This window comes from Pygocentrus nattereri, chromosome 5 (assembly GCF_015220715.1).
Source record: "Pygocentrus nattereri isolate fPygNat1 chromosome 5, fPygNat1.pri, whole genome shotgun sequence".
Taxonomy (NCBI): Eukaryota; Metazoa; Chordata; class Actinopteri; order Characiformes; family Serrasalmidae; genus Pygocentrus; species Pygocentrus nattereri.
Window position 1 is genome coordinate 21,179,888 of NC_051215.1, and position 26,401 is coordinate 21,206,288.

General features: G+C 39.6%; 1 protein-coding gene across 1 annotated transcript in view; it reads left to right on the forward strand.

Annotated features, from left to right (window-relative positions):
* The window catches only part of acoxl (acyl-CoA oxidase-like), a 138,021-nt gene that overhangs the window by 57,729 nt on the left and 53,891 nt on the right, over positions 1 to 26,401 (forward strand). The window contains exons 11-14 of the mRNA XM_017702657.2: positions 271 to 387; positions 4,856 to 5,009; positions 16,412 to 16,501; positions 26,197 to 26,306. Of these exons, the coding sequence (XP_017558146.1) occupies positions 271 to 387; positions 4,856 to 5,009; positions 16,412 to 16,501; positions 26,197 to 26,306 (471 nt within the window). The remainder of the gene's footprint in view (positions 1 to 270; positions 388 to 4,855; positions 5,010 to 16,411; positions 16,502 to 26,196; positions 26,307 to 26,401) is intronic.

The window sequence follows — 26,401 nt, forward strand, 5'->3', positions numbered from 1 at the left end:
TAGATTCAGAGATACAGCCTGCGGTAACTCAGGGGTAACAGGTGCACGTATCACCACATCTCAGCACCTCAGCAAAGAGAGACGCACTGCTCTCCGAGCACCAGGCTGAGGGTCCACCACAGCAGCTCTTACAGAGCGTGAACACAGAGATGTGTGCACTTTATCACACATTTGTTACGACCACATCAACGTTAGTGCCTTTACATATAACACAGACTCTCTTTGTCTTCCCTCCCTCTTTGTCCTCCTCCCTCTCTCTCTCTCTCGCAGCCGCAGGCAGTTTGGACCCAAAGACCAGGATGAGGTTAAGATAATTGAGCATCAGACGCAGTATCTGAGGCTGATGCCCCACCTGGCCGCCACCCTCGCCCTCACCTTCACCACCAGGTCAGTCTGACTGCCAATTTGACTGCCCCTGCAGGGAGAGGTTTCTCTGGTTGGCTGATCGCTTCTCTTCTTGTCTGACCCAACAAGAAGATTCACAGCATTAGCCCATTATTTCCTTGAATGCCAAACTCTGTGTTACCTCAGTTTTTTGTCTCTTTCATTTTATTCACACATGCAGCACGTTCAGTAATACAGCTTGAAGAGCCCATGTCCTACATTAGTTCTTGTATTTAATTTTTCTTCAAACAGTTAATCGATCAACCTGTATTTAAACTCACAGTACAGTGAGGGAACCTTCATTTACAGTCTAGCTGGGCCAATACAGAAATCAGAATAAAGTGTGGAAAATTCAGCAAATAACAGATCAAACATAGTTAAAATAAATGAAAAACATAGTTAATGGAATAAATTACAGAATATAAGTCAAATATAAGTAACAATTTCTTAAAAAGGTACTTGAGCTGACGAGTACTTTCAAAGTCTGTATAGTCAAAAATAAAAATAAAATTAGGCGCTAGTTGAATTTTTGATTATAAAATGGCCAAATTTCTAAAGATATCAGTTTTTTTTAGCATTTGACTTTCGAATAATGAAGTATTTGAGTAGCCTGGCCACATATGACATGTGTGACTCTGTTCTATGAAAATGACCTTAGCTTGTAAGAGTTAGTAGTTGTTTTGACTATAAATTTAGTAAATTTACCCTGATAGCAAGAGGATAGTGATCCACTGTTGACCCGATGTCGGCAAAGCCATTGGTTCACTGGCATTTTGCTTGTTGTTGTCCGGGTGGCCCACTGACCTTGTTTGGTGGAGGGGGATTATGGTGTGGGGTTGTTTTTCAGGAGCTGGGCTTGACCACTTACTTTCAGTGAAAGGAACTCTTAATGCTTCAGCACCAAGAGATTTTGGACAATTTCATGCTTCCAACATTTTGGGAACAGTGGGAACATCAATGTCTGACCTCACAAATGCGCTTCAGGAGAAATGGTCAAAAATTCCCATTAACACACTCCTAATGCTTGTGGAAAGCCTTGCCAGAAGAGTTGAAGCTATTTTATCTGCAAAGGGTGGGCCAACATCATATTAAACCTTATGGATTAGGAATGGGATGTCACTCATGTTCATATGTATGTGAAGCCAGGTGAGTGCATACTTTTGGAAATAAAGTGTATAAGCACAGGCACTTCTGTGCATCACCACTTGATGTCTCTCTCTGTGTGTAATGTATCCCAGGCTTCTGAAAGGAGAAGCTTTATTAAAATCAAGCACAGTTAGGTTGGATGGTGTGAAGAATAAGAGGCTGTGGTTCCCTGTTAGCTTAGCTTTATTGAAGGATGTGCACATGTCGCACAGTACTCTTTCTGAGAATTACCGCAGACCCAGAGAAAAAGAGAGAGAGAAAGAGTGAGAGGAAAAGAGAGTTCAGCTGTGGCTTCGCAGAAAATTGCGCTTTACATGGTTATTTATAAAGCCTCAACACTGCTGCCATGGCATCTGATTCTCAGTATTATCACTACAGAAAGAGAGAGAAACAACAAGAGAGAGGCAGGGGTAGATGTGACCACAGGAACAGGCCTGTTATCTTCAGCTTTTATTTATATTTTTTCATGATAAGATTGTTTCAGCTTGAAACAGAAAGGTAGAAGCCTGCGTTTTTCAGTGCAATCACATCTTTAACAGCATAACCTGCTTTCTTAAAGGGGAACTCCTTATTTTTTTCAAAGTTTCAACAAATTCAGTTAAACAGAGATTCAGAGTGGTTTGGTGTGAAATGGTTCAGATGTCTTTACAGTGGTGGTGATGGGAACCAGGCGTCGCCATGACTACAACACAAATGTAGACATTTTATTTACCATCCAGAACCACTAGAGAACCTACATGACTCTTCTGAGTTTATATGAAATGTTGATGATGGAAAATAGTGGAAAATCTGAAATAATAAGTTTTCTTTGGGGACTATTGATGAGGCACAGAGGTACTGTTTGTCCTGAGGTTTGTCTGGATTGCTAGAATTTAGGAGTGGCAGAACCAAACAGTTTAGAATGTGCTTTATGTCTTTTTCTACACCCACCATTCTGTCTTTTCTTTGGTTTATTTCATTTATTTTTGCATCTTCTTCATGTATTCTGTGATTGAAAAATAAAACGTAGGTTTTCTGTAGGAAATATTTACCCTTTTGAACTCCTTGGAACCACCAGTGGTTCCAAAATGCACTTGGTCATATTCTTTATAGCTTTCATATTTCATAAGCTACATTCAGAAGCTGGGCGTCGTATGAGGCTGTAACTCTTCTTTCCAGTCAAATAGATGGTGATGTCGTTTTAAACCCTTATAATAATTGCCAGGAGAACGGTGTTTGTCTGACTGCATTGTGCCAAGTGTAGAGTTTGGTGGAGGGGGGATTATGATGTGGGCTTGTTTTTCAGGAGTTGGGCTCGGCCCCTTAGTTCTAGTGAAAGGAACTCTTAATGCTAAGAGATTTTGGACAATTTCATGCTCCCAACGTTGTGGGAACAGTTTGGGGATGGCCCTTTCCTATTCTAACATATCTGCACACCAGTGCACAAAGCAAGGTCCATAAAGACATGGATGAGCGAATTTGGTGTGGAAGAACTTGACTGGCCTGCACAGAGTCCTGACCTCAACCCAATAGAACACCTTTGGGATGAATTAGAGCGGAGACTGTGAGCCAGGCCTTCTCATCCAACATCTATGTCTGACCTCACAAATACGCTTCTGGAAGAACGGTCAAAAATTCCCATAAGCACACTTCTAAACCTTGCGGAAAGCCTTCCCAAAAGAGTTGAAGCTGTTTTAGCTGCAAAGGGTGGGCCGACATAATATTAAACCCTATGGATTAAGAATGGGATGTCACTCAAGTTTATATACATGTGAAGATAGATGAGTGAATTCTTATGGAACTTTGGTGTATATACATTTTCATACTAACACTACTACTAATGGCACTAACAGTAAGATGTGCTCTGAATGACTTCGTTTGCATCTCAATCATTTAAGCATGTAGAAATTATGAAAAATAGGTGGAATTCCCCTTACAGTTGTTCTGATTAGTTGTGTCTGAGCATTTTGAACACTAAAATATCCAAATACTTCTAAATACTAAATACTTCATTTCCTTGATCAACCAGCAAAATTCTGTGTCTTTATAAAGTTTTTGCCACTGTTCTGCTTGTTGGCTCTTAAAGGTTCTACTCTTTGATAACCTGTGAGATATTTGATTAAAAATAGCTTCAAAAAACCCTGATTGTGTCTGTAAGAGCTAGTACAAACAGTACATCTGTTTCACTGAAACAGGTTTAATTTTAATGAAATCTTGTGAGTGGTGGTGAGGGCTGCCCAAATTGTGTCACACAGCAATAAAAGAGCCTTGGTTTGATTTGGTTGCTGGAAAGTTGCCCTAAAATTACTACCCCTCCATCCCAGTGACGGAAAAAAATATTTTTAATGCTATAAATTACTTACTAAATTTTTTTCTTTTACAAAATGTGCTTTTCAAGGAATTAAGTGCATTCCCTTGCAAATGTTCATGTTTAATCAAACAAACGATTAAATTTTTAAAATTAATTTTCTGTAAAATCATTTTTAGTCACTCTCAGTTTATTTTCTAAAATGAAAGTCTCTGTGCATGTTTGAGGAGATTAAAACTAGTTAGAGCTTGCATGTAGTAAAGTAATCTGGGTGGTCCGAGGGTGGACCAGGAGTGGCAGGAGAGGACCTTATCAAGCTAGCAGACTGATGCTCACTGTCTGGAATAATATCCAATTGAACTCTATTGATCAGTGGAAACACCAAACATCGGAATAGAGGGATTCATTCTGACATTGATGCCTAAAACCTTTGTAACTATCTCACAACAGTCAGACCAATATTTATGCAGAAAGCGACAAAAAAACACATGTGACTTAAGTTACATGGAGTGGAATCACACTGATCACGTTGATCACATTGATCATTGACAAGATTCTGATGACATTTAAATAAACTTGGATCAGCTGTCCTTGGGTCGCTGAGCTCTGCAGGATCAGAAACTGTGTCGGCAGAAGTCTTGAATGAGACCACTTCTAAAACGTTGGCTTGTTCTCAGTTTATTCTGCAAATGAACAGCCTTTCTGCACGATTTCTAGGTCACTATTCACACGGAAGCAAGTGTGTGAAATTGACTTCTTTGTAGTAAAAGGTCAGATTTGTTTTTTGGTCTTATCTATTGAAACTCACACAAAGTTCACACAACTCTGATCTGCTCATCATAGGCTTTTGTCACTGTTAGTGATTGGAGTCTGTGGCTGCTACAACAGCAAAAGGGGGAAAAACACTAAGAAACTGTGAAATTCATATTAAAATTTCCAAATTTATACAGTTCAATCACAAACGGTTGTATTAAAATTGAGGAGAAGGCGAAAGAGGAGCATTTTGACTGGTGCTAACATGTCGCTGTGCTTGTGCAGGTACACAGCTGGTTTGATGGATGATGCTCTGTGCCAGGGAGAGGACCTCCAGAGCAATCGGCCACTGCAGGCGTTAGTGGCCGGCCTCAAAGCCTACAGTACCTGGGCCAATGTGGCCTGCCTGCAGGAGTGTCGCGAGTGTACGGGGGGCATGGTGAGTGGGTTTGTGTGCACACAACACTCAGATAAACACGGCATGCATTTAAGCTACATACCCAGCTGACACCGTGTCTTAAGATGTCTTGACCATATTTATAAGATGTCTTGAGACATTTTCTTAAGTCAAGACATCTCAAGGACGTCTTAAGACGTATGAGTGAAGACACTGTCTTTGTCTTGAGACATGAAAGTTAATGTCTTAAGACAAAGAAGTCATTATTTTGTGTGCCTTGAAGATGGGGCATGTCTTAAAGACATCCCAAGACATGGTAATGGCTGGGTATGTAATCTTCCATTCTGGTCAGAATTGTTGTGACCTGGTCTACAGTCAGATCTTAAAAGAATGGAGTGGTGCACACAGACTAAACCCAAAACCCAGAGTGGCAGCCAAACCCTAAACCTGGTGAAGCTATATACAGTGACAGAGATATACAGTGAGCTAACAGGGTTAAATGGGCAAAGCAAGGTCAGAGATCAAAGCAGTCAAACAGCAAAACAGTCAGAGAACAAACAAACAGGCAAACAAGTGAACAAAAACTGTCGAGGAGCCTGTTTTGCTCTTCCCACCTGATGATGTCATAACCCGAACTTAACTAGAGCATGGACTGGAGTATAGGCCGAAGTATGGACTGGAGCACAGAGTGGAGCTGGGAACATGGACTGGATCATGGAATGAGGCTACAACTTTGAATCAGAATACTTTATTGATTCCAGAGGGGAATTGCACTTATTACAGTTGCAACCAGACAGAACAGAGGCACAGACAAAACAGAACCAAAATGTGGAGCAGAGCGTAACAGCAGCAGCAGCCGCCATCAGGAAGCTTTTGTGCTGTATATTTACTCAGCAGAGTAAGTTCGGCATGAGACTTGCACTGAAATTATAAGTAGTGTTTCGTCCCAGACTGGCTTGTGAATGACACATAATACAGGACAGCCAATCAGAACAGAGCTTATTTACATACATCAGTCTTAAATGTGCAGCGAGACCCCATCATTCTTTCCAGCCAAACAGATGCAAACATTTACTGATTATATACTGATTATGATGACTCATGATTATAAGCCTGATTATAACTTCTGGTTCCAGCTGTATGGCCTCAGCCTGACAGCCACTAGAGGGCAGCTCTCGCATAGTGTTCCATTAGCAACCCTAGATAACCACCAAGGGTCATCTAGGGGCATATCTGTCCTGTTTTCTCTTTAGGCTGTGCAATTTACCAACAAAGGTCTGTTTGATATAGTTGGTGCTCTTGCTTTCAGGCATAACATGATATTTGGGGTACAGTTGCATCAGCATTACATCTCCAAGCATGTTTCATGATGGCTTTTGCAGATATTTGCAGTGTGCAGTGTGAAAAGCAGGGCGAAACCACAAAAACTGCACCCCCAGAGTGAACTGAAGAGTGTGCCCTGCACCCTTTTAAACCTGTACGACTTTGACATTTAACTTTTCGGAGCCCTCACCACACTTTGCATGAAATAAAAGGAAGCACAGCTTTAGTATGGTGACCTTTTTTGCCTGACACTGTGTATTTTTATTGGTATGAAAGGAAAATGTGGGACATTCACATTTTAATTCACAAACATTTCAAAATTGAGAGCACAGGGTCGGCCTGTAATGATCATACAGTTTTAGTTGAGAGTTAATTGCCATGAAAATAATTGTGATTAACAGTTAATTGCATTGTTTTTTTATGCAGATCTAAAAAGTACAAGCCCAAAGTGTTCAAATTAGCTGATTAGTTATATCGCATGATAGTCATCGGTAAAAAGGACCATTCCCATTTCAACCCTCGCCCCTAACACTGAACCCTCAAGGTCGATTACCGCCGCCCTCTAAAGGTGTCATTAATAAATATCAAATAAACAAACGTCACTTAACGTGCCGCTCTAAAGGTATCATTAATAAACATCAAAAAAACAAACATAAAATAAACAAACGTTGCTCACCACTGCCCTCTAAAGGTGTCATCAACAAACATCGAATGAACAAACGTCGCTCACCGCCGCCCTCTAAAGGTATCATTACAAAATATCAAATAAACAAACATCATGTCACTCAGTGCCACCCTCTAAAGGTGTCATTAACAAGCTTCAAGTAAACAAATGTTACATAGCGCCGCCCTATATAGGTGTCATTAATCACCGTTCACGTTAACAAATGTCGACCTGATAGAGTGGCACTGAGTGACGTTTGTTTATTTGATGTTTGTTAATGATACCTTTAGAAGGTGGCGCTGAGTGATGTTTATTAATTTGATGTTTGTAAATGTTAATGACCATGAAATAAACAAACATTCTCAGCGTCGCCCTCTAAAGGTGTAATTAATAAACATCAAATAAACAAACGTCGCTCAGCGCCGCCCTCTAAAGGTGTCATTAATAAACATTAATATACAAACGTCACTCAGCGCCGCCCTCTAAAGGTATCATTAATAAACACTAATAAACAAACGTCGCTCAGCACCGCCCTCTAAAGGTGTCATTAATAAACATCAAATAAACAAACGTCGCTCATCGCCGCCCTCTAAAGGTGTCATTAATAAACACTAATAAACAAACGTCGCTCAGCACCGCCCTCTAAATGTGTCATTAATAAACATCAAATAAACAAAGGTCACTCAGCACTGCCCTCTAAAGGTGTCATTAATAAACACTAATATACAAACGTCACTCAGCGCCGCCCTCTAAAGGTATCATTAATAAACACTAATAAACAAACGTCGCTCAGCACCGCCCTCTAAAGGTGTCATTAATAAACACTAATAAACAAACGTCGTTCAGCGCCGCCCTCTAAAGGTATCATTAATAAACACTAATATACAAACGTCGCTCAGCACCGCCCTCTAAAGGTATCATTAATAAACATCAAATAAACAAATGTTGCATAGCACCGCCCTCAAAAGGTGTCATTAATAAACAATAATAAACAAACGTCGCTCAGCACCGCCCTCTAAAGGTATCATTAATAAACATCAAATAAACAAATGTTGCATAGCACCGCCCTCTTAAGGTGTCATTAATAAACACTAATAAACAAACGTCGCTCAGCACCGCCCTCTAAATGTGTCATTAATAAACATCAAATAAACAAACGTCACTCAGCGCCGCCCTCTAAAGGTATCATTAATAAACACTAATATACAAACGTCACTCAGCGCCGCCCTCTAAAGGTATCATTAATAAACACTAATAAACAAACGTTGCTCACCACTGCCCTCTAAAGGTGTCATCAACAAACATCGAATGAACAAACGTCGCTGAGCGCCGCCCTCAAAAGGTATCATTAATAAACACTAATAAACAAACGTCGCTCAGCGCCGCCCTCTAAAGGTATCATTAATAAACACTAATAAACAAACGTCGCTCAGCGCCGCCCTCTAAAGGTATCATTAATAAACATCAAATGAACAAATGTCGCTCAGCTTCGCCCTCTAAAGGCGTCATTAATAAACACTAATAAACAAATGTCACTCAGCGCTGCCCTCAAAAGGTGTCATTAACAAACATAAAATAAACAAACATCAAATAAACAAACATCGCTCAGCTCTGCCTTCTAAAGGCGTCATCAACAAACATCGAATGAACAAACGTCGCTCACCGCCGCCCTCTAAAGGTATCATTACAAAATATCAAATAAACAAACATCATGTCACTCAGTGCCACCCTCTAAAGGTGTCATTAACAAGCTTCAAGTAAACAAATGTTACATAGCGCCGCCCTATATAGGTGTCATTAATCACCGTTCACATTAACAAATGTCGACCTGATAGAGTGGCACTGAGTGACGTTTGTTTATTTGATGTTTGTTAATGATACCTTTAGAAGGTGGCGCTGAGTGATGTTTATTAATTTGATGTTTGTAAATGTTAATGACCATGAAATAAACAAACATCACTCAGCGTCGCCCTCTAAAGGTGTAATTAATAAACATCAAATAAACAAACGTCGCTCAGCGCCGCCCTCTAAAGGTGTCATTAATAAACATTAATATACAAACGTCACTCAGCGCCGCCCTCTGAAGGTATCATTAATAAACACTAATAAACAAACGTCGCTCAGCACCGCCCTCTAAAGGTGTCATTAATAAACATCAAATAAACAAACGTCGCTCATCGCCGCCCTCTAAAGGTGTCATTAATAAACACTAATAAACAAACGTCGCTCAGCACCGCCCTCTAAATGTGTCATTAATAAACATCAAATAAACAAAGGTCACTCAGCACTGCCCTCTAAAGGTGTCATTAATAAACACTAATATACAAACGTCACTCAGCGCCGCCCTCTAAAGGTATCATTAATAAACACTAATAAACAAACGTCGCTCAGCACCGCCCTCTAAAGGTGTCATTAATAAACACTAATAAACAAACGTCGTTCAGCGCCGCCCTCTAAAGGTATCATTAATAAACACTAATATACAAACGTCGCTCAGCACCGCCCTCTAAAGGTATCATTAATAAACATCAAATAAACAAATGTTGCATAGCACCGCCCTCAAAAGGTGTCATTAATAAACAATAATAAACAAACGTCGCTCAGCACCGCCCTCTAAAGGTATCATTAATAAACATCAAATAAACAAATGTTGCATAGCACCGCCCTCTTAAGGTGTCATTAATAAACACTAATAAACAAATGTCGCTCAGCACCGCCCTCTAAATGTGTCATTAATAAACATCAAATAAACAAACGTCACTCAGCGCCGCCCTCTAAAGGTATCATTAATAAACACTAATATACAAACGTCACTCAGCGCCGCCCTCTAAAGGTATCATTAATAAACACTAATAAACAAACGTTGCTCACCACTGCCCTCTAAAGGTGTCATCAACAAACATCGAATGAACAAACGTCGCTGAGCGCCGCCCTCAAAAGGTATCATTAATAAACACTAATAAACAAACGTCGCTCAGCGCCGCCCTCTAAAGGTATCATTAATAAACACTAATAAACAAACGTCGCTCAGCGCCGCCCTCTAAAGGTATCATTAATAAACATCAAATGAACAAATGTCGCTCAGCTTCGCCCTCTAAAGGCGTCATTAATAAACACTAATAAACAAATGTCACTCAGCGCTGCCCTCAAAAGGTGTCATTAACAAACATAAAATAAACAAACATCAAATAAACAAACATCGCTCAGCTCTGCCTTCTAAAGGCGTCATCAACAAACATCGAATGAACAAACGTCGCTCACCGCCGCCCTCTAAAGGTATCATTACAAAATATCAAATAAACAAACATCATGTCACTCAGTGCCACCCTCTAAAGGTGTCATTAACAAGCTTCAAGTAAACAAATGTTACATAGCGCCGCCCTATATAGGTGTCATTAATCACCGTTCACATTAACAAATGTCGACCTGATAGAGTGGCACTGAGTGACGTTTGTTTATTTGATGTTTGTTAATGATACCTTTAGAAGGTGGCGCTGAGTGATGTTTATTAATTTGATGTTTGTAAATGTTAATGACCATGAAATAAACAAACATCACTCAGCGTCGCCCTCTAAAGGTGTAATTAATAAACATCAAATAAACAAACGTCGCTCAGCGCCGCCCTCTAAAGGTGTCATTAATAAACATTAATATACAAACGTCACTCAGCGCCGCCCTCTAAAGGTATCATTAATAAACACTAATAAACAAACGTCGCTCAGCACCTCCCTCTAAAGGTGTCATTAATAAACATCAAATAAACAAACGTCGCTCATCGCCGCCCTCTAAAGGTGTCATTAATAAACACTAATAAACAAACGTCGCTCAGCACCGCCCTCTAAATGTGTCATTAATAAACATCAAATAAACAAAGGTCACTCAGCACTGCCCTCTAAAGGTGTCATTAATAAACACTAATATACAAACGTCACTCAGCGCCGCCCTCTAAAGGTATCATTAATAAACACTAATAAACAAACGTCGCTCAGCACCGCCCTCTAAAGGTGTCATTAATAAACACTAATAAACAAACGTCGTTCAGCGCCGCCCTCTAAAGGTATCATTAATAAACACTAATATACAAACGTCGCTCAGCACCGCCCTCTAAAGGTATCATTAATAAACATCAAATAAACAAATGTTGCATAGCACCGCCCTCAAAAGGTGTCATTAATAAACAATAATAAACAAACGTCGCTCAGCATTGCCCTCTTAAGGTGTCATTAATAAACACTAATAAACAAACGTCGCTCAGCACCGCCCTCTAAATGTGTCATTAATAAACATCAAATAAACAAACGTCACTCAGCGCCGCCCTCTAAAGGTATCATTAATAAACACTAATATACAAACGTCACTCAGCGCCGCCCTCTAAAGGTATCATTAATAAACACTAATAAACAAACGTCGCTCAGCGCCGCCCTCTAAAGGTATCATTAATAAACATCAAATAAACAAATGTTGCATAGCACCGCCCTCTAAAGGTGTCATTAATAAACACCAAAAAACAAACGTCGCTCAGCGCCGCCCTCTAAAGGTATCATTAATAAACACTAATAAACAAACGTCGCTCAGCGCCGCCCTCTAAAGGCGTCATTAACAAACATCGAATAAACAAACGTCGCTCGCCGCCGCCCTCTAAAGGTATCATTAACAAATGTCAAATAAACAAACATCAAATAAACAAACGTCACTCAGCGCTGCCCTCTAAAGGTATCATTAACAAACATAAAATAAACAAACATCAAATAAACAAACATCACTCAGCTCTGCCTTCTAAAGGCGTCATCAACAAACATCGAATGAACAAACGTCGCTCACCGCCGCCCTCTAAAGGTATCATTACAAAATATCAAATAAACAAACATCATGTCACTCAGTGCCGCCCTCTAAAGGTGTCATTAACAAGCTTCAAGTAAACAAATGTTGCATAGCGCCGCCCTATATAGGTGTCATTAATCACCGTTCACATTAACAAATGTCGACCTGATAGAGTGGCACTGAGTGACGTTTGTTTATTTGATGTTTGTTAATGATACCTTTAGAAGGTGGCGCTGAGTGATGTTTGTTAATTTGATGTTTGTAAATGTTAATGACCATGAAATAAACAAACATCACTCAGCGTCGCCCTCTAAAGGTGTAATTAATAAACATCAAATAAACAAACGTCGCTCAGCGCCGCCCTCTAAAGGTGTCATTAATAAACATTAATATACAAACGTCACTCAGCGCCGCCCTCTAAAGGTATCATTAATAAACACTAATAAACAAACGTCGCTCAGCACCGCCCTCTAAAGGTGTCATTAATAAACATCAAGAAACAAACGTCTCTCAGCACTGCCCTCTAAAGGTGTAATTAATAAACATCAAGAAACAAACGTCGCTCAGCGTCGCCCTCTAAAGGTGTCATTAACAAGCATCAAATAAACAAATGTTGCATAGCACTGCCCTCTAAAGGCGTCATTAATAAACATCAAATAAACAAACGTCGCTCAGTGCCACCCTCTAAAGGTATCATTAATAAACACTAATATACAAACGTCGCTCAGTGCCACCCTCTAAAGTTATCATTAATAAACACTAATATACAAACGTCACTCAGCGCCGCCCTCTAAAGGTATCATTAATAAACACTAATAAACAAACGTCGCTCAGCACTGCCCTCTAAAGGTGTCATTAATAAACATCAAGAAACAAACGCCGCTCAGCGTCGCCCTCTAAAGGTGTCATTAATAAACATCAAATAAACAAACGTCGCTCAGCGCCGCCCTCTAAAGGTGTCATTAACAAGCATCAAATAAACAAATGTTGCATAGCACCGCACTCTAAAGGCGTCATTAATAAACATCAAATAAACAAACGTCGCTCAGCGCCGCCCTCTAAAGGTATCATTAATAAACACTAATAAACAAACGTCGCTCAGCATCGCCCTATAAAGGTGTCATTAATAAACACTAATAAACAAACGTCGCTCAGCACCGCCCTCTAAATGTGTCATTAATAAACATCAAATAAACAAACGTCACTCAGCGCCGCCCTCTAAAGGTATCATTAATAAACACTAATAAACAAACGTCGCTCAGCGCCGCCCTCTAAAGGTGTCATTAACAAACATCAAATAAACAAACGTCGCTCAGCGTCGCCCTCTAAAGGTGTCATTAATAAACATCACATAAACAAACGTCGCTCAGCATCGCCCTCTAAAGGTATCATTAATAAACATCAAATAAACAAATGTTGCATAGCACCGCCCTCTAAAGGTGTCATTAATAAACACCAATAAACAAACGTCGCTCACCGCCGCCTCTAAAGGTGTCATTAACAAACATCGAATAAACAAACGTCGCTCGCCGCCACCCTCTAAAGGTATCATTAATAAACACTAATAAACAAACGTCGCTCAGCACCGCCCTCTAAAGGCGTCATTAACAAACATCGAATGAACAAATGTCGCTCACCGCCGCCCTCTAAAGGTACCATTACAAAATATCAAATAAACAAACATCATGTCACTCAGTGCCGCCCTCTAAAGGTGTCATTAACAAGCTTCATGTAAACAAATGTTACATAGCGCCGCCCTATATAGGTGTCATTAATCACCGTTCACATTAACAAATGTCGACCTGATAGAGTGGCACTGAGTGACGTTTGTTTATTTGATGTTTGTTAATGATACCTTTAGAAGGTGGCGCTGAGTGATGTTTGTTTATTTGATGTTTGTAAATGTTAATGACCATGAAATAAACAAACGTCGCTCAGCGCCGCCCTCTAAAGGTGTCATTAATAAACATCAAATAAACAAACGTCGCTCAGCGCCGCCCTCTAAAGGTGTCATTAATAAACACTAATATACAAACGTCACTCAGCGCCGCCCTCTAAAGGTATCATTAATAAACACTAATAAATAAACGTCGCTCAGCACCGCCCTCTAAAGGTGTCATTAATAAACATCACATAAACAAACATCGCTCAGCGTCGCCCTCTAAAGGTGTCATTAATAAACATGAAATAAACAAATATCGCTCAGCGTCGCCCTCTAAAGGTGTAATTAATAAACATCAAATAAACAAACGTCGCTCAGCGCCGCCCTCTAAAGGTGTCATTAATAAACACTAATATACAAACGTCATTCAGCGCCGCCCTCTAAAGGTATCATTAATAAACACTAATAAATAAACGTCGCTCAGCACCGCCCTCTAAAGGTGTCATTAATAAACATCACATAAACAAACATCGCTCAGCGTCGCCCTCTAAAGGTGTCATTAATAAACATCAAATAAACAAATGTCGCTCAGCACTGCCCTCTAAAGGTGTCATTAACAAACATCGAATAAACAAACGTCGCTCGCCGCCGCCCTCTAAAGGTATCATTAACAAATGTCAAATAAACAAACCTCAAATAAACAAACGTCACTCAGCGCCGCCCTCTAAAGGTATCATTAATAAACACTAATAAACAAACGTTGCTCAGCGCCACCCTCTAAGGGCATCATTAACAACCATGAAATAAACAAACATCAAATAAACAAACATCACTCAGCGCTGCCCTCTAAAGGTATCATTAATAAACACTAATAAACAAATGTCGCTCAGCGCCGCCCTCTAAAGGCATCATTAACAACCATGAAATAAACAAACATCACTCAGCGCCGCCCTCTAAAGGTGTCATTAATAAACATCAAATAAACGTCGCTCAGCGTCGCCCTCTAAAGGCATCATTAATAAACATCAAATAAACAAACGTCGCTCAGCGTCGCCCTCTAAAGGTATCATTAATAAACACTAATAAACAAACGTCGCTCAGCGCTGCCCTCTAAAGGCGTCATTAATCACCGTTCACATTAACAAATGTCGCCCTATTAGAGCAGCACTGAGCGAAGTTTCTTTATTTCATGGTCGTTAATGATGCCGTTAGAGGTCTGTGCTGAGCAAGGTTTGTTTATTGGATGGTTGTCAATGACGACTTTAGAGGGCGGCACTGAGCGATGTTTGTTGATGTGATGGTCATTAATGATGCCTTTAAAGGGCGGCACTATGCAATGTTTGCTTATTTGATGGTTGTTAATGATGCCTTTAGAGAGCGGCGCTGAGTGACGTTTGTTTATTTGATGTTTGTTAATGACGCCTTTAGAGGGCGGTGCTGAGTGACGTTTGTTTATTTGATGGTTTTTAATGATGCCTTTAGAGAGCGGTGCTGAGTGACGTTTGTTTATTTGATGGTTGTTAATGACGCCTTTAGAGGGCGGCGCTGAGTGACGTTTGTTTATTTGATGGTTGTTAATGACGCCTTTAGAGGGTGGCGCTGAGCGACGCTTGCGCCGCCCTCTAAAGGCATTAATAACAAACATCGAATAAACAGTGGTTGTCAATGACGTCTTTAGAGGGCGGCACTATGCAATGTTTGTTTATTTGATGGGTGTTAATGACGCCTTTAGAGGGCGGCGCTGAGTGACGTTTGTTTATTTGATGGTTGTTAATGACGCCTTTAGAGGGCGGCGCTGAGTGACGTTTGTTTATTTGATGGTTGTTAATGACGCCTTTAGAGGGTGGCGCTGAGCGACGCTTGCGCCGCCCTCTAAAGGCATTAATAACAAACATCGAATAAACAGTGGTTGTCAATGACGTCTTTAGAGGGCGGCACTATGCAATGTTTGTTTATTTGATGGGTGTTAATGACGCCTTTAGAGGGCGGTGCTGAGTGACGTTTGTTTATTTGATGGTTGTTAATGACGCCTTTAGAGGGCGGCGCTGAGTGACGTTTGTTTATTTGATGGTTGTTAATGACGCCTTTAGAGGGTGGCGCTGAGCGACGCTTGCGCCGCCCTCTAAAGGCATTAATAACAAACATCGAATAAACAGTGGTTGTCAATGACGTCTTTAGAAGGCGGCACTATGGAATGTTTGTTTATTTGATGGTTGTTAATGATGCCTTTAGAGGGCGGCGCTGAGTAACGTTTGTTTATTTGATGTTTGTAAATGTTAATGACCATGAAATAAACAAACATCACTCAGTGCCGCGCTCTAAAGTAGTCATTAACAACCATGACATAAACAAACATCGCTCAGCGTCGCCCTCTAAAGGCATCATTAACAACCATCAAATAAACAAACGTTGCTTAATGACACCCTCTAAAGATGTCATTATCAACCATCCAATAAACAAACCTGACTCAGCACCGCCTTCTAAAGGCGTCATTAACAATCATCAATTACACAAACATCACTCAGCGCCGCCCTCTAATAACATCATTAACAACCATGAAATACACAAACATCACTCAGCGTCGCCCTCTAAAGGCGTCATTAATAAACATTATCTTTAATTAAAACATTGATTAATCAAATAATGCTCATCTCCTCTCTCTAACAACTAGGGAAAATATTCAATCGATTGTGTAGTATTTGTTACACAATAAAAATTGTGTAATTTTCACAGCTGTCTTTTCTTTTGTTTCAGGGCTTCATGATGGAGAACAGAATCCCTTCTCTGAAATGCGACTCAGACGTCTTTGTGACTTTTGAGGGCGACAACATGGTGATGCTCCAGGTAAGCAAGGTTTTCAGATGGAAATGCCGCTGAAACCAAGCAGTGCCACTCTGGCTCTAATTGTTGCTCTCTACACTGCAACCTTATAAGTGCATGAACAAAACCACCACTTCATTTGTCAGCAAGCACTCGAAGAGGGAAAAAAAGAGAGAGAGAGCAAAGCTTCCATCACAAGGCTTGCGTATCAAAGCCATTTTGCTCAAGGTTGTTATTTGTCATGTTTTCTCCCTTATTTTGGTGATAGCTGGCCATTTTTAGTGCAGTGTCACACTGCGGTTACCCATGATCTCTTTGTGACCATAAACAAGAAAAACCCACAGGACCTCCACTCTGAGGAACTTTCTGACAAGCTGTGATTCCTCAATATGCCATGTCCACCCCTCCCAACCTCCACACCCAGCCCCCAACCCAAACACAGAGAATCGAATAAACCATCATGATGTTAAGAGGAGGCCACAGGACCTTTGCACAGTAGCAGAGTTATTGAATAACTGCTGAGGGAGACACTTTTACTTCATGTAGCGCCTCTAAATAGCCTTCTGGAGGAGCAAGGAGGGCTGAGACACAGGCACACGTTCAGATGTTCAAATACAAGGTCACCATTCACAGCCTGCCTGAAGACACACTGAACTCTTCTTCTGCAATTAGATTACAGTCGTTCAGTCTCAGTAGTAAAATAAAGTCATTCTCTCTAATCCTGGGAAATAAAGTCATAGCACGATCATCTTAGATAAGGCGGAGGACAAATAAAGTTCCTCGCAGTCTGGGTCTGATATGAGTGAAGGGAAACAATCGTGTATCAGTGCAGATGTTTCGAGATGGAGATTGAGGAACGTTGAAGGTGAGGGGGCGTTTTCAGTGAAACATCGAGTGTGACACCTTCTCGGGAATCCCCTTGAAAGGGAAATTAATCACTTTAATCATTCATGTGTATCTTATATGGCAGCTTTAGACCGATACCATGGTATTTTACTTCTAATCTAATCTTTCCAACACTTTGCCATCCTCTGTTGTCATTGCAAAGCATTTCTCAAGTAATAAGAAATAAGTTCCTTCATATTTGATTAATAATGAGTTTTTATTTTATACTTTTGGGTGAAGTTTCAGTGACTCTTATTAGCTGTAAAGCAATAAAACTCCAGAAGTTTTGATGCTAACTAAAACTTATATTAATAAAATATTTCCACTTATTCAGTAATTAGACAATACGAATTTAGATCATTAAGTCATGCTCAGTAAATTGGATAATTACTGATAAATTAGTGTGTTTATTGTGCATTATTACGACTGATAATGCAACAGACCTCCAATGTACTAAAACAGGTCCTGTGGTGGTGTATAATCTATTTTGAAGAGTCTAATTTGAGCTTTAATTAAGGTAATTCTGCTCATTTTTCACTGTTTCTGCATAATTCAGGGATCTGAATGTGTAACTGAGATATGCACAAAGATTCAGAGTCACATTTATTTACATTGGTGGTGATAGGAACCATGGCGTCGCCATGACTACAACACAGATATAGACATTTTATTTACCATCCAGAACCACCAGTGAACCTAGATGATTCTTCTGAGTTTATATGGAATGTTGATGATGAAAAATAGTGGAAAATCTGGAATAATAAGTTTTCTTTGGGGACTATTTTGCCACACAGCGCCCTGCATGTATCCCTCCACTATGAATGAAGTTTAAGTTCTCTAAACTACCGTTAAACAGCGTCTCAGTCATCAGGCAGTGAATTCAGAACCATTTCATGTAGGAACTTTCTGTGAGGGAGCTTTTAGAAGTGGACCTCTGGTTCCTGTCACCACCACTGCAAACAGTTATGACTCGGTAAGTTTCTCTAAAATGGAGTGTTTCACACCAAACTGCTCTGAACCGCTCTGTTTAAGTCTTAACCACTGAATTATGTAGAAATGTTGGTGGAGTTCCCCTTTAAGGGTACACTGATAATTACCCTCATGCCCATATTCAACCATTTCAGTACAGTTTATTTGTGAACACTTATTGAATTAAGTTCTGGAGCAATTTGAAAAGGAGTTTTGGAGCAGCGTGTAAGGTTAAATTAGGTCATGTGGTAAAAAATGGGTCTTAGGGGTTTAATTTCGAACCAGAGTCACAAGGGCACCAAGGGGTTCTGCCAGAGACTCAACCTTCTCTCTGTCTCCCGTTCTTGCTTTCCCACTTGCTTTCTCTCTTTGTTTTGTGTATGTGTTTATGTGAGGCAGTAATGGGGGATTTCTTTGATTTTGGTCATATGATCTTATTTTGAGTGGAATCAGACTCTCACCCAGGGGGCATTGCTGTCACCTGTCATGAGGGGAGAATTAGTTTTCAGCTCCTTGTGCTAAAAATTTAGTATCATAGTGTTCTGTCCTGTGCAGAAGTCAGAGACCCACTTCTATTAAGTATAAGTTATTATTTTTTTCAGGAGATAATTTTGAGCATATTGGTTATAAGATAATCCACTTGAATAAAAGTTAAAGGAAAATAAGAGAAAAACAGGAAACTTTAGTTCAAAAACTGATTATAAACTACAGAGAAAATGTGTGTCATAACAACCACCTGGAAGACCTGGTGTCAAAACTGCCCCCATCAGATAAACAGTGCTTAAAGCTTTCATCTCTGAGAGAGAGGAGAAAATCTAACTGCTCCAGATCTGAAAACATCCACAGGTGTTTCTGTCCTTCCACTGTTAGAGGACCACTCATTGATGTGGGTCTGAAAAGATGTGTAGCTGATCAAGAAAAACCTCACTGAGAAAAGGAGATGGACACATCAAACAAAGAAGCTGAACAATTGACTGACCACCCCAGATTCCAGACCTCAACATCACTCAACAGACACAGTGCCTGCTAGGTGAAACTGATCTACCCATCAGATGGAAAAATTTAGCTGAAGAAAAATATAAAAATGATGTGGGGCTGAACCTAAAGATAGGGGGTAGTTGGGGGTTGGAGGTTAGGGAACGAGACTGGGAGGGAGGTCTCCGGTTCATTCTCCAGAGCCGAGAGTACGTGACTGAAATGCCCTTGAGCAAGACACCTAACCCTCAACTGCTCCCCGGATGCCGTGGATAGGGCTGCCCACCGCTCCAGGCAAGTGTGCTCACTGCACCTAGTGTGTGTGTTGACTAGTGTGTATGTGGTATTTCACTGAACAGATGGGTTAAATGTGTAGGTGATATTTCCCCATTGTGGGATTAATAAGGGTCACTTAACTAACTTAAATTATAAAAATATGATGGTATCTTGGGTCTGTACTGTAATTTTTTACATTTTTCTGGAGGCAGCCTGCATTAAATAAACAAACATTGCCAAGTTTAGAGTGATGAATAATATTGATGTGCATTTTTAAATATTCTATTAAATATTATTTCTAATTTTCTGAAAAGGAAAGTGCCAAATACATTTCAGTTTAATGATTAAATGAGATTTCTTTATCTTGTCCTTATTTATTAGTATTTTATCATTTTTTTATTCTAGATTAAATTTATAAACAACTAAATATTTTATATAAATATTAAATATTTAAATTTATGTGAAAATTAATATTTATTTTTTAAATAAATCTGACATTTAAAAAAGTTGTTTATCAAATATATCATATTTTATTGAATATTCACAGCCCTTCTGCAGCTGGTGAGCCCATAACCCATACAACCAACTGTTACAGAAGACAGTCTGGCCAGAAGTTGAGTTAATCAGATAAAAGAGGACTCCACAGTCTGTTAGATATAAGCAGCACATGTTTGAAGGAGGCAGGTTCATAGTGTGCTAGCAGTGGGAGGACAATATGATATAAGTAGTGTTTTTACACTGTTACCTGTCCACCAGTCTGGAGATTTCTGACCTCAAACAGTCTCACTATAATAACATCAAATATACTGACTTTGTGAATGACTTTGCTGCCAGTCGTGTACTGAACCTTAGGCTGGACAAGGGTGAACTGAGGCCTTTGTGTCTTTTCCATTTATGTTTTTAAGTGCTTTCTGAAGAGTTCCATTACCCCTGACCTAAAAAAGAAGAAGAAAAAAACAAACCCACTTTTCACATCACACATTCAGAGCGATTGGTAAGGAGGCCTGTAGCTGATGGCAATGACTCTTTTTTTCCCCACAAAATAATCTGAGTTATGAGGCGCAGTCTGACTGTTTGCTTGCTGTGTATTTTGGGTTTGTAAAAACTTCTATTTATTAAAAATCTTTTTATTAACTTCCTAATCATTTCCAAACAAACTTTTCTGGACATCACTTTAGTAGTATAAGTACAACAACCTGTAAAAAAGGAATTTGTCATACTGGAACTGGTAAATTTGCATCTTGTGTTGATTTTCTACATGTAAATAAGTGAGCACATCCTTAATAGAAACACATTTCTGTACATTTTAATGTACAGTTCTATTTATTTGCTGACTTGAGCGTAATGGGTAAATAAAATGAGCAAAATTTGTTTTATTTTTTTCAATATTTTAAATACATATCCTTTATCTTACTTTTCAGCATTATAAGTAGTATCAAAACATAAATGTGCAATTAAAGTAATTAAGTAATTAAAATAAAATGTAAGTTATTTAGCCATACAGCTAGCTACTGTTACTGATATAAAAATGGTAAGCTAAACTTAAGTAGTGAATACTGTGAGAGTGTCCCCTGCTGTTTATCAGATTGTCACCATTACCCAGTTTCAGTCTCCATTTCCCAAACGCTTTAGCCGAGCGCGCTAACGTTAATCCGCCTAATAAACAGACACACGTTCAGCTCCATCTCCTCATTGTTCACCACCATCACTGTAACATTTCATCACCAACATTAACACAGGAAGGTAATCAGAGGCGTGGTGGAGTTCAAGTCGGCGGCATCTGAGATTTTTAAAACGCAGAGTTAGAAAAGAAAAACATCTCCCAGTGAAAGCAGTGTTTTAAAGTAGAAATAAATGGAGCTCATTATGCTGGTAGTGAACTATACTGCCTGACTCAGCCACCTAAAAACCATAGAAATGGACGTTAAACAGAAGTTAGGACCCTGTTGGGGTTCATCCTAAAGTTAGGACAGGATTTAGGAGGTTTAGTCTAGTTAGGATGTTTATGTGATACTGTTTTCTTATCTGGAGTTAATAATGAGATTATGAAAGGAGGAGCTGTCCTAAATTCAGTCGCTACCAAAGTCGTCATGGAGACTAAACACAACAGGTTTCAGAGTTAAGATGCTTCTGTAATACAACCCTGGTGTTGTTCATCTGCCAGACATGAGAACAGGCTTGATTATAGCCATGTAGAACTGAATCTTTGTTTCTTGTGGGAGGTTGAATTTTTTCAGCTGTCACAGGAAGAACCTTAACGCTTAGGTGGATGGACCATGACCATCTACTATAATCAAATACAGAGCACCACCAAAGCTACTTATGTGGCAGTCATATAGTAAGTAATCAGCCTTTCAGTGAGGTTATAAAGGCCAGCTTGACTTTTAAAGAGACAATAAATTCAAATGTACAAGTGCAGTCATCAACACTCCTCCTGGAGATCCACCTCCCTCCTGGTTTCACCTCAATCCCAAGTCTAGTACACCTCATTCAGGTAATCAGGGACCTCTAAAGACAGTAATCACATGACTCAGATGGGGTTAATCAGGGTGGGTGCTGAAGTCTGTATGGTCTCCAGGAGGAGAGAAGGTGACCATTGAGTTGAGTGTAATAGAAGTTCATACAAAAACAAAAGTAACTGTGGAACCAATTCTTAACAAGTCTTAATAAAAAAGTCTTGCTAATAGAAGGAAATTGCCTGTTATGTGTGCACAGTGTTGTGTGAAAGTAGAGACAGCCCTGTATTCACTTCATTTCTAATTAATTAATAAAAGTAAGTTGTATTACAACCCCTCCAACTTAAAGCTTTTACCTTTGAGAGAAAGGAGAAAATCAAGCTGCTTCAGATCTGAAAATATCCACAGCTGTTTCTGTCCATCCTTCCACTGTGAGAAGACCACTCAGCACTGTGGGTCTGAAAGGATATGTAGCTGATCAAGAAGAACCTCACTGATAAAAGGAGATGGACACATCAAACAAAGAAGCTGAACGATGGACTGACTGCCCCAGAGTCCAGACCTCAACACCACTGAATGGGTTTGATTACTTCAGAAAATCATCAACCAGCTTCTAAGACTGAACTTTGGAGGCTTGTCTGCAGATTCTTTGAGGAGCTGAAAGTGAGTCTCCTAAAAGAATGGAAGATGGAATGAAGGGAAGGTGTGACCCACTCAACACTCAAACAGCTAATAGTAGATTTAGCTGTTGAGGCTTCTGGGTAATTTTGCTTTCTGTTTTTTTTTCCACCTACATCTGAAGAATGAATAACTTCTACATAATGGCTGTTTTAACTGGAAATTTAATAAATGAGGGGTGGGTCTGAAATTTGTTGTGCACAGCACTTTCTATTTTCTGAGTGTACTGGAAAACTAAGCAGGGTTGAGTAGTAGCAGAATATGTGTAACAGTGTTACGTAATCAGGACACAAAAAATGTAACTGTGATCTGTTACAGTTACAGTAAAAAAAACTGTGATCAGATTATAGATGCATTATGAAAACAGAGTAACAGCAGGATTACATTCAAATGCAAAGATGTTGTCTTTCACCAAAATTCACCAATCAGGCCACCTCCTTGTTTCTATGCTCATTGATCATTTTATCTCCTCCGCTTGCTGTATTAGGTGCTCTTTGTAGTTCTACAGTTACAGACTGTAGTCCATCTGTTTCTCTGATACTTTGTTAGCCCCTTTTACCCTGTTCTTCAGTGGTCAGGACCCCCATGGCCCCTTTACAGAGCAGGTACTATTTGGGTGGTGGATCATTCTTAGCACTGCAGTAATAATGACTTGGTGGTGGTGTGTTAGTGTGTGTTGTGCTGGTACAAGTGGATCAGACACAGCAGTGCTGCTGGACTTTTTAAACACTGTGTCAACGCACTGTCCACTCTATTAGACACTCCTAGTTTGTTGGTCCACTTTGTACATGTAAAGTCAGAGATGATAGCTCATCTGCTGCTGCACAGTTTATGTTGGTCATCCTGTAGTCCTTCATCAGTGGTCATAGGATGCTGCCCACAGGACACTGTTGGCTGGATATTTTTGGTTGGTGGACTATTCTCAGTCCAGCAGTGACAACAGATTTTTGATAAATAGTGCAAGTTAGGAAAACTCCCAGTAGAGCAGTATAGTTTTTAATCCTTGCATTTAATCCAAACTACTGGCTCATTCTACATCAATCACTTGTTCCCCCACTCTCAGAGCTTTTAGTCTTAGTTTTTGATTTTCAAAATAATTTCATGTTACTATCACTAAAATGTTTCCTTTGTAGTCTGTCGTTTTTGTTTTAAATATTTTCATATATTAGGTTTTACCATTTACTTTAAAAGTAAGATCAGTGAATGTTTCTGTGCAGCACAATATTTTACCAAATTTACCAGTGTCACCAAATTTTATCAGTCTTTTTCATTAAAAGGTGCTGTTTTTGCATTGGATGTGTGTTAAGTTAAATTCTTATTTGAAAGTCTTGTTGGAATTACTTTTCTCTTTTCTTTATTTAATTAACATCTTTAATTTAAGAGAAGGAATGGAAATAATCAGATTCCATTTAGGGCTGCGTGATAAATTATATTTTTATCATTGTGATATGAGTTTCCATGATAAACAAGTTGTTAGAGCAGCAAAGACAGAACAGATCTAATGATGTCATACACGCAGCACCACAGAGACGTCATTACATCACCGAAAAAACAAACCATTACAAGCTTGCTTCTCTGCGCTGGAACTGAACTTGCTTTCCCACATGGGAGACAAGGAACGTAACCATTCAGCCAAACCGCAACTATAAAACTCACACCTTAAAATGTGCCCATAACTCAGCTTTCATGGAAATTCAACTACAAAACACACACTGAGACCATAACATGTCCCCATAACTCAGCTTTAATGGAGATTCAACTACAAAACACACACTGAGACCTTAAAATGTCCCCATAACTCAGCTTTAATGGCAATTCAACTACAAAACACACACTGAGACCATAACATGTCCCCATAACTCAGCTTTAATGGAGATTCAACTACAAAACACACACTGAGGCCTTAAAATGTCCCCATAACTCAGCTTCAATGGAAATTAAACTACAAAACACACACTGAGACCATAACATGTCCCCATAACTCAGCTTTAATGGAGATTCAACTACAAAACACACACTGAGACCTTAAAATGTCCCCATAACTCAGCTTTAATGGAGATTCAACTACAAAACACACACTCAGGCCTTAAAATGTCCTCATCACTCAGCTTTAATGGAGATTCAACTACAAAACACACACTGAGACCTTAAAATGTCCCCATAACGCAGCTTTCATGGAGATTCAACTACAAAACACACACTGAGACCTTAAAATTTCCCCATAATTCAGCTTTCATGGAAATTCCACTACAAAACTCTCACTGAGACCTTAAAATGTCCCCATAACGCAGCTTTCATGGAGATTCAACTACAAAACACACACTGAGACCTTAAAATTTCCCCATAATTCAGCTTTCATGGAAATTCCACTACAAAACTCTCACTGAGACCTTAAAATGTCCCCATAACTCAGCTTTAATTATAAATTCATCTCCAAAACTCATACTGAGACACTAAAATCTCCCCACAACTCAGCTTTCATGGAAATTCAACTCTGAAACACACACTGAGACCTTAAAATGTCCCCATAAATCAGCTTTAATGGAGATTCAACTACAAAACACCCCGAGACCTTAAAATGATCCCATAACTCAGTTTTAATGGAGATTCAACTACAAGACACACACTGAGACTTTAAAATGTCCCCATAACTCAGCTTTCATAGAAATTCAACTCCAAAACACAGACTGAGACCTTAAAATGTCCCCATAAATCAGCTTTAATAGAAATTCAACTACAAAACTCACACTGAGACCTTAAAATGTCCCCATCACTCAGCTTTAATGGAAATTCAACAATAAAACACACCATGAGACAACTACAAAAACACTGAGGCCTTAAAACTTCCGTATTACTAGGCTTTAACGGAAATGTAACTACAAAACACCTTAAAATGTTACAGGGACCTTAAAATGTCCCTGTAACTCAGCTTTAATGGAGAATCATCTCAAAACAGCTGCAGTAAAGGGAGGAACACACAAAACACAGGCTGCTCAGGCTTTTCTGTTATGCAGCTGGCCAGCTGTGCTACTAAAGCTCACTGCCCGATGACCCCCATAGTCCTTCAAAATAAAGAGTTCTGGACCAACTAAGAGCATGCTGCCCAACTACACTCAAACAAAAGCAACAACAATGTAATATTTAAACAATTTAAACATTACAACCCATCGTATATGATGCCACACTATTTGATCACTACACAAGAAATAAAAAGAAAGAAGGGCCTGTGTTTTTCTTATGTGCCTATATAAAAATAAATATATATTTATTTGGTTTTATAGCCTTTATAGACAAAGCCGTTGAGGTACCGCTGAGTGTTTCTCACCCGTTCAGTGCACAAAATATGTTCCTGCAGTTCTGATTATATTTTCGTTCTTTTTATTTTGTGAATAAAATGGTTCCTGTATACACTGAGGCTCTGGGTTGTCTCATATGCAGGGAGTGTTGACCTCTTTTTTCCCTTTTGCTTTGTATGTGCAGGTGGTGGTTCGTGAGCTGATGATGCAGTATACCCGGCAGTTTGAGGACAGTATGGTGGCTGGTTTGATCAGAAACTGGACCAGCTCTGTCTCTGACAGCCTCCGGACCAGGTCCAAACAGTCTAGTTTGAATTTACAATCACACACTCACACACACACACATACACACATCTTCTAAGCCGCTTCTCCCTCAGGTTCGCGAGGGT